Here is a 17,435-nt window from a genome sequence, read left to right as displayed (position 1 = left end):
TTGACGCCACGACGATGATGTCGATTGGAAGCTTTTGACGAGATTATCCCGAACATCTATGCCCCACGTATTGAAAAGTTTGTGAAGAGATGAAAGAAGCACGTGAGTCTTGACGTCATAACGATGCTATTCCTTCCCATGGTGGACCAACAACATCCGATCCTCATTGATTAGCTTGGCTATTGCGAAACCATTGTCATGTGTTCTCTAGACACCCTTATGGACCTCTTTCAAGATGTTCCTAAGTGCGTCTTAATATAATCGTCTGAAAACATCCTTGAATTCTTAAAATAACTCAATAGTCTTGCCTTATTTCTGCGGTGGGCTAGGTTTCGATCTTCATCCCTTTCCTAAGCTCACAATGTCACCGACCCTTTGTAAGTTAAGGTCATCTTTTGTCTCATTCATCATCTTCACGAGTCGTAAGATAGACACAATCTCATCATCTTCAAGTCCGAGATCCTTCTAGACACATATCTTACTCCAAAGGGAGTTAGTAACAAATGTCGCTCGTGACATTGATATTTGGGGACCTGCTGTGGATGCGAAGGCAAATTCTAGAGAATAAATGATTCTAAGGATGATTATTTGTATAGGATGATCATGAATGTAAAATAAAAGAATAAATAATAAAAGAATCTATAAATAGAATAAAATTTACTCAAAAGGATGCATTTCATTGAAATAAAAATCTTGGACCGAAACCTATTTCTCAAAAGAAATCTTATCACCTCTAGGTCTTAAGGCAATAAATATGTTTTGAATATTACTCTAGATTAGCTTTAAAAGTACACAGATCTCTTCCACTGTCCCATTATTCAAAACACTTCCAAGTATGTGAAATTTGGGTACGAATTAGAAGTATAGTGGCTTCCTATTCCCACCACATGGGTTTCTGGCTCTTTTTTCTTCATGGGTGCTACCCTTTTGAGCTCTCAGGGCATTCCATTCTTCCATTTTTGATGGCATTCTCTATAAGTTCCCCGGATATCACAATGTTCGCAAAGTCTTTCGTAGCACTTCCTACCAACTTGTCATAGAATGGTGCTCTCAGAGTATTGATGAAAAGGACTGTTATCTCAGTCTTAATCAATGATGGTTCCACTTGAGCCGAGATATCTCTCCACCTTTGAGCATATTGCCTAAAGGTTTCTGCTGGTTTCTTTTCCATCCTTTGTAGAGTCATTCGATCAGACACCATGTCAGACATATGCTTGTACTGCTCGCAAAATGCTGACGCCAAGTCCTTCCAAGATCGAATCTTTTCTCTACTAAGTTGATTGTACCACCGAAGAGCTGACCATGTTAGGCTATCTTGAAAGCAATGTATGAGTAGTTTATCATCGTTCACATAACCCGTCATTTTTCGGCAAAACATGACCAGATGCGCCTTTGGACATCTTGTCCCATCATACTTCTCAAAATCAGGCACTTTGAACTTCGGGGGAAAAATCAGATCAGGTACCAAACTGAGTTCTTTGGCACCTAGTGCGGAGAAGACTTCAGTGCCTTTTATCGCTTTGAGTCTTTCCTCTAGACCCCTATATTTTTCGTCATGGTTATCCGATTTCAACTTGGCTACCTCTGCTGGGTCATCCAGATCTGGGACCAGTGGATCAGCAAGACTAGCCCCTGGGTTTGACGCGAATATTTCTTGCCCCAAATTAGTGGGCGGAGCAGGTGGCATAGGTCGATGTTCCAATCTAGTGGGTTCCCCTTGAGTATACCTTCTCTGTATTGTATATGCGAGCGGTGGAGTGAATCCTGGGGGATAGAGTGGATCCTGATCATGGTGAATTCTTGATCGAGACTCCTCAATGTCAGGGCTCCGCATGGGTCCTTTTCCTTTAACTAGAGCTGACATCATCTCCATCATCTTGGCCATTTGATCTCTTTGCTCGAGTGATTCCTCTCGAGATCTCACCATTAGGTCTCTCGTCTCTTGTTGCAATTTGGCCAGTTGCTCTTGTAATTCCTTTTGAGCCCTTTCCAACCTTTCAATTTTCTCGTTGAATTCAGCCTCCATCACTTTAGCTTGTCGGCGCGTTTTATACTGATGACGTGGTTCCATCTTGTGGTATTACAAGCTGCGAATTATATATTTTGTCTTCAATGAATCGAGTATGGGATATGCAATGTATGAATGGATGCATGAATGAATGCATGAACATCAAATGAATGTCACTCATGAATGAATATGCAAAAATTTGGTGTTAATTTCAAGATAGCCCCTATTTAGGCATTTCCTTAATCAAAGGAGTATTACACAACGTTTCGGTCACTCGTATAATTGACTCCTCCATTAGAAACCCGTTTTGGCAACCAATCTCTAATCAACACCTTCCTAACAAGATGCCTTCGATGCATGATGAAAATAAAATACGCATAAACGACCTTGGTTAGCGCAACACATATAAACAGAGAAAAACTGGGGAAAATCTAACAAATTAAGCTACTTGGTCCAGTGGACTCGATTCCCTTGCTTAGAAAGCACAAATGTAAAAGAAATAGAAGGTAAGATGTGCTTTTCCGTGTACTTATTTCGGTGACTACCAAACGAGCGGAGGTTCGACATGGCTCTAGTTGGGTGGCTCGTATGGTTCACTATATGCGGTTTTGGTTCTAGACGGGTACTCGAATTGGTCGTACTATCATCTGCTAAGATTAGTGTGAAGCCTCGGTCATAACCCATCACAGGCTCACGAGTTCAATTCGAGGGATTACATTTACTTATGCCTATGCGGAGGGACAAGTTAACTCACGAAAGCATAAGTTATATGTAACCCGAAAGTATTCACTAGCCTGTGCGGAGGGACGAGTTAACTCACAAAGGCATAGCGTTTACTTTCACTTAAACGGACAGAGCCCGGGTAGAGAGCTTATGTTATGCAAAATGCAAGTGCACGGTGTGTGGGAGAAACTTGCAATCCTTCCGTTTATTTTAAAACTACAAAACTAAAACGAAAGATAAAACAAATTAGGAGATACGTATGTATGATTTAAAAAAAAAACAAAACTTAAGGATCATGATTAAATATTAATTTGAACGAGGAATTTTGAAAATTTCGACAATGCACGATTAATTCGACTCGACTCTCAAAAAAAAAGGTTAGGGTCCCCAGTAGAGTCGCCAGCTGTAGCGACGTAAAAATTTTAGCTTAGCTTGGTCGCTAATTGTGGCGATTTATTAAAAAGTTTGAAATCTGATGTTTAATTTTTTTGAAATAAACAGGGAGTCGCCACCGATCCTTTTTCCTAGGTGTGATCGGACACCTATTAGATCTCTTATTAAAACAAATAAAAGGCTGAGTTTAGGTCTACATTAAAATCCAAAGAAAATTTAGGGTTCGGGAGTCAGTTACGCGCGAGGAAGGTATCAGCACCCTCGCGACGCCCAAAATTGGTATCTTATAAACAAGTGTTGTCTTAATTTTCAAAATTGCGAGTTCAAAGTAACATTGAATCGTGACCGAGTAAAACACGAGAAATTTCAAGCTTCCTTTTTTTTTGAGAAGGATATACCGTTTTAACACGAGTCGATTGATATTCACCCAACATAGCGATGAAATCGATGACATAGTGTTTAAATCGATGCGTTGCCTTGCTTATGGAAATAAAAACACGAGTAAGTATGTTCAAACAATGTAAAGCAAATTAATAAATACAAATAAATAAAAGACAAATCTAGAGGTACATTGAATCGAATATAAATGTGACAATAATATTATAAACAATAAAGACATATATGATACTAGAATTAAATATGAAATGGAAATAATGAATGTAGATACATGATATTAAGAGTATGTATGTAAACTATACATAATGTTTGATAGTAAAATATAACTAATAATGTTAAAATATATACATAATATATACCTATATACATATGAAAGATGTGTGCACATGACGATATGAAGAATATATACATAGTAATATAAAATAATAAGTGATAATAGTGAAAATAATGGGTATAATAATTATAATGATATACTAAAATAATACTATATATAAAATATGTACACAAATATAATAAAATATATGTCTTGATGTTAATAACAAACATAGTAGGAATAAAATAAATGTAATAATGATATATACACAATATGTTATTAAGAATATATATATATACACAATATAGTATTTAAAAATATATACATAGGATGGTATAAAAATATGTACATGGAATACAAGAAACTAGAATAACAATAATAATAATATTTCCAAAAAGAAAATAAAACAAATCATGTACTAATAATAAGAAGAAAGTGATATACTTGGTAATGATAATATAAAATAATATGTACATAAAAGATACTTCATATATATGCATATAATAATAATAATAATAATAATAATAATAATAATAATAATAATAATAATAATAATAATAAGAATATCTACAATAAAAGAAAATATTAGGAAATGTACAAAAATATATACATATAAAATATTTACAATAATGATGTAAATAAACAATATATAAAATATTTGAAATAACATATAAATGAAACATGTAAATAAGGTTAATAAATGAATTAAATAGATTTAGGACATGGTTAAAACAAATGACAATTCAGGATATAAAAGTATAAATATTGGATAGTTAATTAGGGATCAAAACAAAACCAAACAAGATCTGAGGGGCCAAATTTAAAAAACAAAAGAAGATAGAAAATGGGGTTAATTGAATGAGGTTGCGAGGGAGGAGGACTAAACACATAAATTTCCCTTTTAGGGAAAGTGCACAAACTCCACCCACCAAATGAAATAGTGCCGTTTAACTCCATTATTTAAGAACAAAGATTTTTTTGTTTCATTTTCAACCCCAATATAAAAAAAACAAAAAGCTTCCATGTTCTCTTCCCTCCTTAAAATCCTCTCAAGCCTTTTCTTCTCCGGTGGAATCCAGGTCCACTGGCCACCGCTGCTTGGTCACGCCACATTGTCACGCCACCGCACATGGTGGCGAAAGTTCAAAAGGTAATTTTTGTTTTTTTAATAATATATATGTATATGTATATAGAAAGAAGAAAAAACAAGGAAAAAAATTGAAGAAGAGAGAAAAAATGCAAACATTTTATTGATTTTTCTTTGTATTCAAGTTCGGAGGATTTTGTGTTCGTCTCTTTTCAATCTTTCTAAAATCCCCCTTTTACAATGCTTTTGAATCAGGTTTTATAACCCGCTTACATGTTTTTTATTATTTTGCCATTCTTGCTTCGCTTTGTTTGTCTGCTATTTCTTGAAGGGCATGGGCATGCGCGGGGCGTGGTGGCCGACAAGGTGGAGCAATGTCAGACGCTTGGGGGCGTGGTGGCCAAGGTTGGGGAGTGGCGGCTGAAAACTTGGTGGCTAGGGTTTTTTTTTTTGCTGCTGAAAATGTTTAGTTTGTTGGGCTAGGTGGGCTTTAGGTTTTTTTGTTGTTTGGGTCATTTGATGTGGGAGTTCGGCCTACTGAAACTGGGGTGGGTATTTGGTTGTATTTGGGCCAAAATTGGCCTACAACAGGTGAATAATCCTCAAAGTAAACCCGACAAACCACCCTATCTATCAACCAAAATGATCAGAGAACCAAGCCAAAAGCAATTGAGCACACCCTATAAACTCCCAAAGACCACCCCTCCTACATGCATCTAAAGACCTAAATGTTTCCGCCAAAATTGCAGGATGAAGTGACCTTTTCTTGAGTCGATGAAAAAGATCCGTGGTTGCCTCATCCACATATCCCAAAGCCTTAGGAAAGACCATCAATCCATATAAACTTAGGGCAAAAACATCTATCTTCTTTGTCTCATCAGGGTGTGTCAGAATCAAATCTTTTAAAGTATCCCACGAAATGCACTTGCACTCACCCTTTTCTTTAATTCGGTCAGGCCCACCGCTCGCGCTCATCCCCGTAATAATCATCAATTTCTTCCAAAAGGTAGGGACACAAGGAGCTCAGAATAGATCCTATCATTCTCAAACCGGGACAACGAAGTAAAGCAAAGTGTACTCTTCCACAAGAGGTACCATGTCTACTTCCCCAAAAGTGAAGCAACTGTCACGGGTTCCAAAAGCGAGCAAGGGCTCAATAAGTGCTCGTCTATCCGAACATCAAGCAAGTAAGGTAAGTCTCCATAGTTACCGTAGAATAATTGCTTAGTCTCTTTGCCCCACTGATCCCAAATTTCTTTAAGCTCTTGGAGATTATTCTGTGTGACACTTATACGAGTATAATCTGGCAGCTCCGACACATATCCTATAGCTATACTGTCTTCCTTTTCTAGTTGAGTTTGCTCGGACCATCTGTGGACGTTAACGTTGCCTTCCACTTTATCAAGAAGTCCGTTCTCCATAATAAAACTTCCTAACTTAGAAACTGACCACGAACCGATATCTTTGTAAATGCAAAATGACATGCAAGCAAAAGAAAAGAGATAGTCAGTATCACATGATATCAATAAATTTCAACGATAACTTATAAGGGTGATGTCTAAGTTGGGCTTATACGGTCCTTCGACATGGGGTTGGTTCTAAAGTTTGAGGTACCCGAACCAGCAGATTCCTCAATCCTCACCCATTATAGGCTCATTTGAATCGAGTTCAGTTCAGGGGAATACATTTCCCTATGGCTACACGGAGATGAAAATCCCACGAAACCATAGGTACGGATGTATCCCGAAAGTGATCCACTATCCTGCACGGAGGCGAAAACCTCACGAAGGCGTAGCTTCTCACTCCCACTTAAGGGTGTGACCACAACGGTCATGCAAAATGCAATGCGATCAAAATATAGCATGTAATAATACAAACACATGTAATGCAAAAGGATTAAATTTTAAAATTTTAATTTCCGACATTAAGACAAAAGATAATCAATTACATGGCTCGACTCTCTTATTAGGTCTCCAAGGAGTCGCTAAGTTGTCGAAACCATTTTCAAATCGAGCTTTGGAAAATGGGAATCGATTTTAAAATGAAAACGGAGTCGCCACCAATCTTTTAGGTGTGATTGGATCACCTTTAAAACATTTTGTTTTAAAATCATTAGTTTTGGTCCACGAAGTAAAAGAACGGGTTCGAGTCGGTTACGTCGAGGAAGGATTAGCACCTCGTAACGCCCAAAAATTGGTACCTAATTGATTATCAAATGTCTTTAATGTCGAAAGAAAAAAAAATTAAGATGTAGTCCTCTTTAAAATATTTTAACTTTGAAAATTGGGATTCACTAGCGTCAAAGTATTAACATTAAGTTATCCCCTTTTTTGAAATTCCTATCTCGAAGCAACAAAACGCTATATCCAATAAGTTAGGACATATTGCTTTGAAATTCCAAGATACTAGCTTGCATTTAGAAAACCTTTTAAAAAACTTAGAAGGGTGCTTAATTATTTGAATTCAACGAGAAAAGTGGCAACCCAATAAGTTAGGGCACTACTTTCTCGAAATTTCCAAACACCAAGCATCGCCTTATTTGCAAAAAAAATCTTATCTCGAGGTAATAAGATGTCATATCCAGTGAGTTATGACACAACACCTCAAATATCAGAGAGTAAGTATTTTATTTAACACTCGTATTATGATTTAAAAGAATATGCCGTTATTTAGATTAAACGTGAGAGAAAAAAAATCGAAATCCAGTAAGTTAGGGAACGATTGTCTCGGATTACCAAATACGAAATATTTACTTTAGTGAAAGAATCACTATCGGGTTGGATAAAACCTAAATTGTAATGAAACGAGATAATAAAGAATGCATAACAAATAAAATTGATAACCATAACAGGATAAACATAAACACAAATATGAATACTAACGATAAATACGAAGGTAAGATAAATGAGTCGAATAAATAATAAGAAAGGAAATAATGAATAAGCTAAATGTTTGAAATTATTTAAAAAAACTATAAATAGAATAGATGATGAAATAATAATAAAAGTAATGATATGTAAATAAAATAAATATGCTAAAAATATACAGTTATCAAATTAGTTAATATAAAATAATAACGTATAAGTAAATACAAAAATAAAGGAAAATATAATAACAATAATAGAAAAATACAATAATAATAATAGTAAAAGATATAATAATATAATAATATAATAGTAATAGTAACAATATGACGATAATGGTAAAAATAATATATTAAATAATAGTAATAAAAGTAGTGCTAATAATAATAATAATAATAATAATAATAATAATAATAATGATGATCTATTAAGTTATAATGAAAATAATGATAATGATGATATATTAGATAATAATAGTAAAATAATAAGTAACAATGATAAATTATAATAATAGTGATGAGAATAACAAGTGATGATAATAATAAAGAATAATAGTAGTAATAATATATTAGTAATACATAATAGATGTAGTAAAAAATATAGTAGTTATAGTAATAATAATATAAACAAGAGCATATATACGTATGAAAAATAATGATAGTAAAATATAATAATAGTAATAATAATAATGGAATGAAGGTAATAATAATATTAAAATAAAGTAAACAAAAATAATACTATATATCAATATATATATACATATAATGCAAATACACACTACCATATAATAATAATAATAATAATAATAATAATAATAATAATATAGAAATACAAAGAGCAAATAAAATATTAAATTTAAAAACAATACTATATATAAAAGTATATACATACATATATGTACATAAAATATACACTAATAATAATAATAATAATAATAATAATAATAATAATAATAATAATAATAATAATATTAAAATGCGTAAAGTAAATATGATATAATAGTAATATTAAAATGACGTAATAAAATAATACTTATATATATAGAAATGTACATACGTACATATATAATAAACATACATTAATTAATAGTAAAAACAATAGAAGTGCTAATAATATTAGTATTAGAATGAAATAAGAGATAAATGCAAACATAATAATATAAATAAGGTAAACAGAAACAAATAAAAAATAATAGGAAGGACATAATCGAATCTGAGAGCAATATTTTGGGGCAAATCCGTAATAAATAAAAGAAGAGGGGATTAATTCGCACATGCAAATAACCGGGAAGGACTAAAACGGACAATAGCCCTTTGACCCAAAACGCGCAGCTTTGATTCTATCTCTTATTTCTTACTACGATTGGAGTGAATATAATGAAACCCTTTGAACCTTTTTGATTGCTATTGATATACTAATTTTTTGTTCTTGAATCTCAAAAAAAAAGAAAAATCCCCTCTTGAATCTCAAAAAAAAAAAAATCCCTTCTTGAATCTCAAAAAAAAATTCTTCTCTCCAAATACAATAAATTCCTCTCTCCCCCCCCCCTTTTTTTTACATTGAGATTGTGGCTTTTTATAAGCTTTTACCACTTGTTCTTCTTTTTTTTTTTTAATTTATTTGCCTTTTCTTTTGTAGGCAAATGGAGCAAAATGGGGGTGGGTGGCTAATTATGGTGTGGAGTAGGTGAGATTAGGTTTTTTTTCTTTTTTTTTTTGATTTTTTTTTTTGGGTTGGGTTAGTGTTTTGGGCTAAGTTTTGGGTTTGGTATTGGACCCCGGGCAAAATTTGGGCCATACAGCTTGAATTATTTAAGTTATTTGAATTGTAAAATTCAACTCGTCTTGAACTCGAAACTTGTATTACTTATTCGAGTTGATTTGAATAACTCGATTTGATTAACTCAGAATTTAAAAAAATTCGAAGTTTTAGAATTAAATCGAGTTTTGCTCACTTTTAAACACTATCAATCTTTTTCAAAGGAAGGTATTCATATAATTTTGGGTCAATTTCATTAGCATGGGTTAAATATACAATTTAATATATGTAAGTTGTATATATTATAATATGCAAGCTTTGACAATATTAAGTTATTTTCCTATAATCTTTATATTGTTTCTTCAATATTATAACGAAAATTATTAAAAATCTTTTGAGGAATCGAATTGGAAATCAATGAATTAATAATTGTTTAATGGTTTCGACACTGTCAGAAGCAATTATAAAAAATAAAAAATACACACTTTTGATGTACTTGTTTTAGTTATTATTTTAATAATATTGTATTTAAGTAAATATATTAATTTATCAAATGCTAATATAATGCATTAATTTTTTACAATCTAATTTCTCAGGTGGAGAAACCCTGTTCACGTCAAAAGTGCATGAGCAATAATTAAACGGTTAGTAGTCTCATCACATTTTTTAATCTCTCATGTTGAAATGCAATCAGACTTCTGCTCTTCACGTCAAACTGCCTTCCATTTCCTCTTACCTTTTATATATTTAAGGTTACTAGAATTTCTTTTTAAAAATATTGTTAGAAATTGATCCTACAACTAAAAATCCAGCCTTTTCTTTTTTCCCAAATATCACAATTTTCTACTATAACTATTTTAATATAATTAGAATACTTATTTTAATTTATTAGGATGGAATCAGGTCCATAATTAAATCCACCAAATCTTTGGTCCAATAATTCACAAAATTAAGTTTGATTATGTTTTTAATATATTTTGTTAAATTTTTTTTACATATCAACCGTTTGATTATTAATTTTAGGTTAATAATTTAATAACAATGTTTAACGGTATTATCTAATTTAATTTTGGTTGCAAATCAAATTTTGATAAGTTGAAATAAAATATTAATTTTAAATTTTATAATGGATGAAATTCATAATTCAACGTTACTAAAAATATGATAATTAGTAGGGCTGAGTTCGGTTCCATTTGAGCAGTTTTTTTTTTTTAAATTTTAAACTGTCTATAATTATTCGGTTCTCAATTTTTCATATTAATTTTGATTTTAAATTTTTAGATTTATTTTAACAAAATAAGTTTTAGTTTAAAGCTTTTGGACATTATTTAATAAATTTTAAATTCTTTTTCAAAAATATTTCTTAAAATTACTGATTGAATCTTAGTTTGACTGATATGAGCATTATTGTTAATACATAAATACGTGGATTTGAGTGTGCTAAAGCGTATTATCCTTCTATTTATAAGTTAAAGAGGAGCTATGAGTAATTTTGAGTAGTGTTTAAATAATAATATATATATTATATATTTGATAAAGAGTGGAATTTAAATTCTGGAGAGCAATGAATTAGGTAAGTGGAGCTTGCACTTGCAGCAGTAGTCACCGGAAATCTTTGAGATCCTAACAACTAACATGTATATATGTATATATAAGATACAAACAATATTGCTTTTCAAAAGCATTCCACTTATTTGCTTCCTGATTTGCCCCACAATATCTTTGAATAGAAATTGTAGCATTGCCCTTCTCATAGTTATCTCAATTGGTGTAATTGAGTGGAGGCGAATAAATTTGAGATTTAAATTTTAAAATTTAATATTAATTTCGGGTTTTGATTAATTTTAAGGTTTGAGCATGAGTTGAATTAAATTCGTTTATTAATTTTTATATTCAAATCTAAATTGAAATTTGATTAAATTCGTTAAGCTTGAGCTTATCCCGTATATTAGCTCTTTCTATATAGTAAGACAAAAAATAAAAAATAAAAATTTCATAGCATAAAAATATATTAAAGTAAAAAGTCAAACTTCACTCGAGCCATTCGATTTGAGTATTACGATTTGAAAAATACCATATCAAATTCATTTTCTACCCAAATAACTTGCTATTACTTATATTTTATTTACGCTAATAACTAATTACATTTACAAATTACTATCACTTGAAAAACAAATAAAAGAGAAATGGTTGTATTCTTAGAATTTGAAGAAGAGATTGTTAATTAATGTTTGGTTTTGGTCTCAAATTTTAGATTTGATTAAGATATAATTTATCGTTTTGCTTGGATATTTCATTAGTTAATTCAAATGCGTCACATGTTCAATTATTTTTATTAAAACTTTATTTATTTTAATACATTATTAAATGTTTAATGATTTAATTAAACAATTTTTTGTTTCTAAAAATCAAACTGGCGAAAACTGAAAGATATGAAGCTGCTTTTTTGGCCTTAATTATAATTTGTTTTCTTAAGCACCAAAGCTATATTATATAAGAAACTTTAATACAGAGGATGAAGGAGGTCAGAGGATTTAATTAAGGGATCAAAACACAAATTCCAAAAGTTCCCAACAAGCATATTGACAAATTAAATAAGTTTATAAGATACTTCCAATACATGCAGGGTTTGATTATCAGTATGATTTTGACAGGCCATAACTTGGAACATATATAGCAGAAAATGCATAGAACAAAGAGGAAATAAGCTAATGGAAGTGATATTACTTGTAACAAGGCCTAAATTGAAGATACCCCCAGAACTTTGTGACCAAACCCACATAAACTAATTACAACTTTCAATACATGCAGAGTTATAATTAGTATTATTTTTGGCAGGGGATCATATTCCGGAAAATGCATGGAACAAAGATGAAACAAGCTAATGGAACTGATATTACTTAACAAGGCCTAAATTGAGGACACCCCATGAAGTTTGTGGCCAAGATTGCTCTTTAGCTTTCATCAACAGAACCCTTCCCCAAGCAATCCATCCTTCCCAAGACATCCTTTTATCCCATGGACTGCTCCATTCGAGCATCAAAATCAACCCTTTTTCGGCCTCTTTTTCAGCTTCCTCAAACCTTCCTTTGGTCAAATAAACCTGAGCCAACACCACATGTGGTTCACCCACAAAAGGGTTCTTCTCAATGCTGCCTACTAACAATTCCTCAGCTCTCTCTTGCCCTCCTTTTGAATCATCACAAACAGCTTCCCAATACAAGTCCCTTGCCTCTATTTGCTCTTTTGCACCTAACACCTTACTGCAGTGCTCTAAAACTGGTGGCACAACAAGCTCAATGTCTTCATCTCTGTCAGTTTCAACCTCAATGCCACTTACCCTTTTCCTTTGTTCAACAAAAATCTCTTCCTCTCTCAGTATTAAACTATATATTGCCCCCATTCTCGATATTGAATTCAACCACAGCCCTGGTTTGCCATTCCCAGGCCATAAAGCAACGTTGTTGTTGCCCACGAATTCGAGCCTACCATCGAAGTTTTCAAACAGAACATCCTGGAATCCATAAAGCTGGTCACTGAAATCTGCCATGGTCATCATGAGGAAAATAGCCAACACCCTTCGAGACACCAACACGTCCTCGCCGGTCTTTATGTGCTTCACTGTAAGCCCATTTTCAGGCACCAGTCCGCGTATCTTATTCCTCCAAGCGTCGTCTTCATTAAAAACGCCCTTTTCTTTGGCGTTCTTCAACGAAACCTCGGAGGCCGCAAGGTGTTCGACGATTTCCGAATCCGTATACTTGAACAAAAGGTCATCGTGGATCAAAGGTTGCCTAGGGACGACGCAGAACAAATGGATTAAACGCTCTGCGGCGTCGCCGACGTGGCCTCGAACGACGTCGCGGCCGGTTGAAGGGTCGAATATGGCGAGGTTGACGTAAGAGTTGGAGTAAGCAGAGTGGAAAAGACCGCAAAGGCAAACGGAGTCTTGCGCCTTCCATATTTTGAGAATCCGATAAATATCGACCAGATGCTCTAAAAAGCTGCCGTGCTTGTGCCAACACTCGCCGGCACCAACGGAACGCAAGACGGCGACCAAATTAGGCAAGTTTTTGTCGACATGTTGAAGCTCGCCACGAAGGAAGGGACGTGAGGAGGCTAACAGGGCTTGAAGGACGTGGTGAGTGGTGGGATGAGATGGTGTCGGTGGGGTTGCCGATGAAGTTGATGGCATGGTGATAGAGTTTCTAATCTTTAGGAAACTGAGTCTAGAGATGAAATAGTGATATGGGGGAAGTGACGTGAAAGAGTTGAATTCTACTTTTTCTATGTTTTTGTTTGGATTAGTAGTTGCCAGAGATACCGCACCATCTTAAAAATGGCATCCGTTCAGGGAGAGAGTTTATGAAATTCGGATTAATTTAGTCTTTATATTTAAAAAAAAATATTAATATTAACTATTTAAAAATATCATTTAAATATTTTTAAAGCTTTTATGATTTTATAAATGAAATCTTTTATTTAGAATTGAAATGTAATTGACAAAAATTTATATAGTTAATGTTAACTCTAAGTCCTTATACTTTTAAATTTTAAAATTTTAATCTTGACGCAAATGATAATCCTTAGATTTTTAGTGACAAATATATGGAAATAAGAAGCTAACATAACATTACACTTATGATCATATGTTTACCATATCATGTTTTGGAAATAAAAGAACGTAACAAATTTAATAACTATCGATTTGTGAGAGCTAGAATTTTAAATTTTGAGAAGTACGGGGACTAAAAATGATCAAATAAAAGTACAAAGATTAAATCTACAATTTTCGTAAAGTACCAAGACTAATAGCATAATTTAACTTATTATTTAAATAGATTTAGAATATAGGCTTAATCCACAAATTGATATTTAAACTATGTCCTATTTCGCATATTGGTATCTAAACTTTTTTTTTGTCACAAGTGATAGCTAAACTTTTTTTTTATCAAATCGGTACCTTCATTAGTCAAACTGTTAGTCAAATCATTAAATCTAATTTTTTTTTAAAAAAGGCTTAACCTACTGATTAGTACCTAAATAAAACTCTTTTTCCCAAGTTGGTACTAAAACTTTTTTTTGTCACAATTGGTATTTAAGCTATACTTTCGTTACCCATTTTACATCAAAATGTTATTTTGAATTCTTTCATTTTCCTTTATTATTTTGTCCATATTTCTTCGTTATTCATTTGTTATATTTAGCAATTCAACAATATATGAAATTTGCCCACCCAATGTCGAAACGCTGACGATTAATTTGTTTTCAAACTTCACTGCCTATTTGTTCGACTTGTTAGATTCTTTCATTGATCAAAACTAGTGTTTTTAAAACCAGATTTGATCTTTTGTTGGATTGAGAATTGATCCGGAGATAAGGGTTGAATCGACTGACTTGCGAACAAATATAAATCAGTTGAACTAAGCTAAAAAAATAGTTGAACTGGTTGAACATATTCTCTATTTTTTAATTTTTTAAATTTGATGAATTTTATAATATTTTTAATAATATAAGGAAAATAATATATTTTTTCTTTTTGCTACATGATAATTTTTAATTGGTTATATTTTTAAAATAGATTTAACAGTTTACCTAAAGACAAATGTATCAACTTGGAGGGAATAGTTTAGGTATTACTCGTGATAAAAAAAATGTTTAGTTACCAAAATGAGAAAATGAAATAGTCTAGGTACCAATTTATGAGTTAAGCCTTTTTTTGAAAAAAATAGACTTAATAGTTTGATTAATTGTTTGACTAACAGATGTACCAACTTAAAAAAAAAGTAATTTAAATACCACTTATGACAGAAAAATTTTAAGCACCAAAATAGGAAAAATGTCAAAGTCTAGATATCAATTTATGGGTTAAACTTTTTTTTTAAATAGACTTAATGGGTTTAGTAACTATATGAATGATCGAAGTCTCAACTTGAAGAAAAATGATAGTTTAAGTGTCACTTTTGACTAAAAAACGGTATAGTTTAAGAATAAGTTAATTATCTTTCCAACATTTATTATTTGATTTGTTTTACTTTAATATGTAAACAGATTTGAATATCTATTATGTAATATGTTTTTAATTTATTTTTGGATAATGAATTCAGATATATGAATTATTTTTCTTTACTTTTAATTTTGTTAGAACTTGTAGACTTTTAACAAAATTGGATATTTGACTGATCCACTAATTCACATAGTCATACTTTGATCTTTATGGTTTTAGTTCATTCCCAAGATCACCTGCTTTTCGCCATTTCCAACGAAACCACTAACGGCGAGTTCGGTTTCCTTTTCTTTTTTTTTTTTTTGGTATTTTTAACCGAATTGAATTATTCGATTTTTTTCATTTTTCAATTTGAAATCGAATCAGTGGATATAAAAAAAAAAATGGTTCTTATTGAACCGTATTAAATCAGTTCAATTTTCTGGTTTCTATTTTTTTTTTGGCCTTTGAGCTTTTTGATTTTATTTAGGCAAAAAATATTTTTGAATTTGGACTTTTTCAACTTTAAAATTTAAAACAATTATTTTTGTTTTATGTTTCTTACACATTATTTGACAATTTTGTTTAAATTATACATAAAATCTTAATGAATATATTTATTTAAAAATAATTTGTAAAATCTATAATTATAAAAATCTAACTAAAACTTGATTTGATCACTCTCAATTTTCACTTAACATAATCAAATGTTAAATTATTTGTATTTTATAACTCTTATGCCTCATTTGGTTACTAGTTTAATAACACGAGGAAAAACTTATTTATTATATTTTACAATAGTTAGATATAAAATAAAGAAAAGTTAGTACAAATTTAAACTTGAAATTAAAAAATGAGTAAAATCTCTTGTAAAAATAAGACATCTTCAAAATAAACTAAAATTTTTCGTTCTCTTTGCTAAAAATAAGTCACTGGAGTGGTTAAATATTACCAATTGAAATAGTTTATTGCCAACTCATATATTATAACATATTAAAAAAATAATACTCCCACGTAGCATTAATGTGTATTGACAACAAAGAAGCATCCAACTTGGAAATGTTAATAACAATATGGTAATAATGATAATCTAAATTTTAGAAATTTTTTTGATAATATAAATTTTAGAAATTTTAAGAACAACAACAATAACAACAATAGAAAAAAAAGCCAATTGAGTCTTAATGTAACACCCCAAACCTGGCCCAGACGTTACCACCGAATTCGGCGTGTCACATCGAAGTGTTACTAGAAAAGTCATGTTTTATCTAAAGTCTTTCTTAGTGTTTAAAGAATATCCTCGTTATAGATTAAAGTGAATGGAAGCTGTGCACCAGGTAGGATGCCAGTAAAGAGGAGGTGAGTCAATTAGACTGCTTAAGTACCCAGCTCTCCATGGATCCAATCCTAGACATGCACACAACCATTGCCACACTTTAACTGAGTGATTGTTCAGGGAAAAACCAATTCGTTTAAAACCATTTAAAAAGGTTATTAATTTTGAAAACGTTTTCGTTGTGGAAGTTTTGCCTTGTTATCACGATATTTTGAAATCAAGTAACCTTTTTAAAACGCGCCTTAGAGCTATTCAACTTCAAACAATTAAAACAATATCATATTTAAGCTATCAAAACATATTAAAAAAAATTAAAAATAATTTAAGCGGCCTTATTACAAATTAAAACCCGAAAACATAAAGGAAATAATCTAGAATAAAAGTGAAGGTATAAACACTTATTTTAAACAGTCCACATGGTCACTCTGAATCCCTCCAGCTCCAAGTCCACCGATCTAAGGCTCACCTGCAAAGATGGGAAAAAGGGGGTGAGTTTAGAAAACCCAGTGTGTAAAGTAAACCCAACTAAAGCCTAAATCAGTTCAAGCTCTACTGGGCCTAAGCCCTATTC

The 17,435-nt window shown here is 31.8% G+C and overlaps 1 protein-coding gene across 1 annotated transcript; it reads right to left on the bottom strand.

Annotated features, from left to right (window-relative positions):
- Nucleotides 1-12,124: 12,124 nt before the first annotated feature.
- On the bottom strand, nucleotides 12,125-13,890 carry LOC108464496 (uncharacterized). Its single transcript, XM_017764829.2, has one exon. The coding sequence runs from the start codon at nucleotides 13,735-13,737 to the stop codon at nucleotides 12,439-12,441; it is 1,299 nt and encodes a 432-aa protein (XP_017620318.1). The 5' UTR covers nucleotides 13,738-13,890; the 3' UTR covers nucleotides 12,125-12,438.
- Nucleotides 13,891-17,435: the final 3,545 nt, after the last annotated feature.

This window comes from Gossypium arboreum, chromosome 13, assembly GCF_025698485.1.
Source record: "Gossypium arboreum isolate Shixiya-1 chromosome 13, ASM2569848v2, whole genome shotgun sequence".
Classification (NCBI taxonomy): Eukaryota; Viridiplantae; Streptophyta; class Magnoliopsida; order Malvales; family Malvaceae; genus Gossypium; species Gossypium arboreum.
The sequence above is the reverse complement of the archived record's forward strand: the minus strand, read 5'-3'. Positions and strand labels throughout refer to the sequence as shown.

Coding starts and splice junctions, on each gene's coding strand:
- LOC108464496 (XM_017764829.2), bottom strand. CDS start 13,737: ATGCCATCAACTTCATCGGCAACCCCACCGACACCATCTCATCCCACC.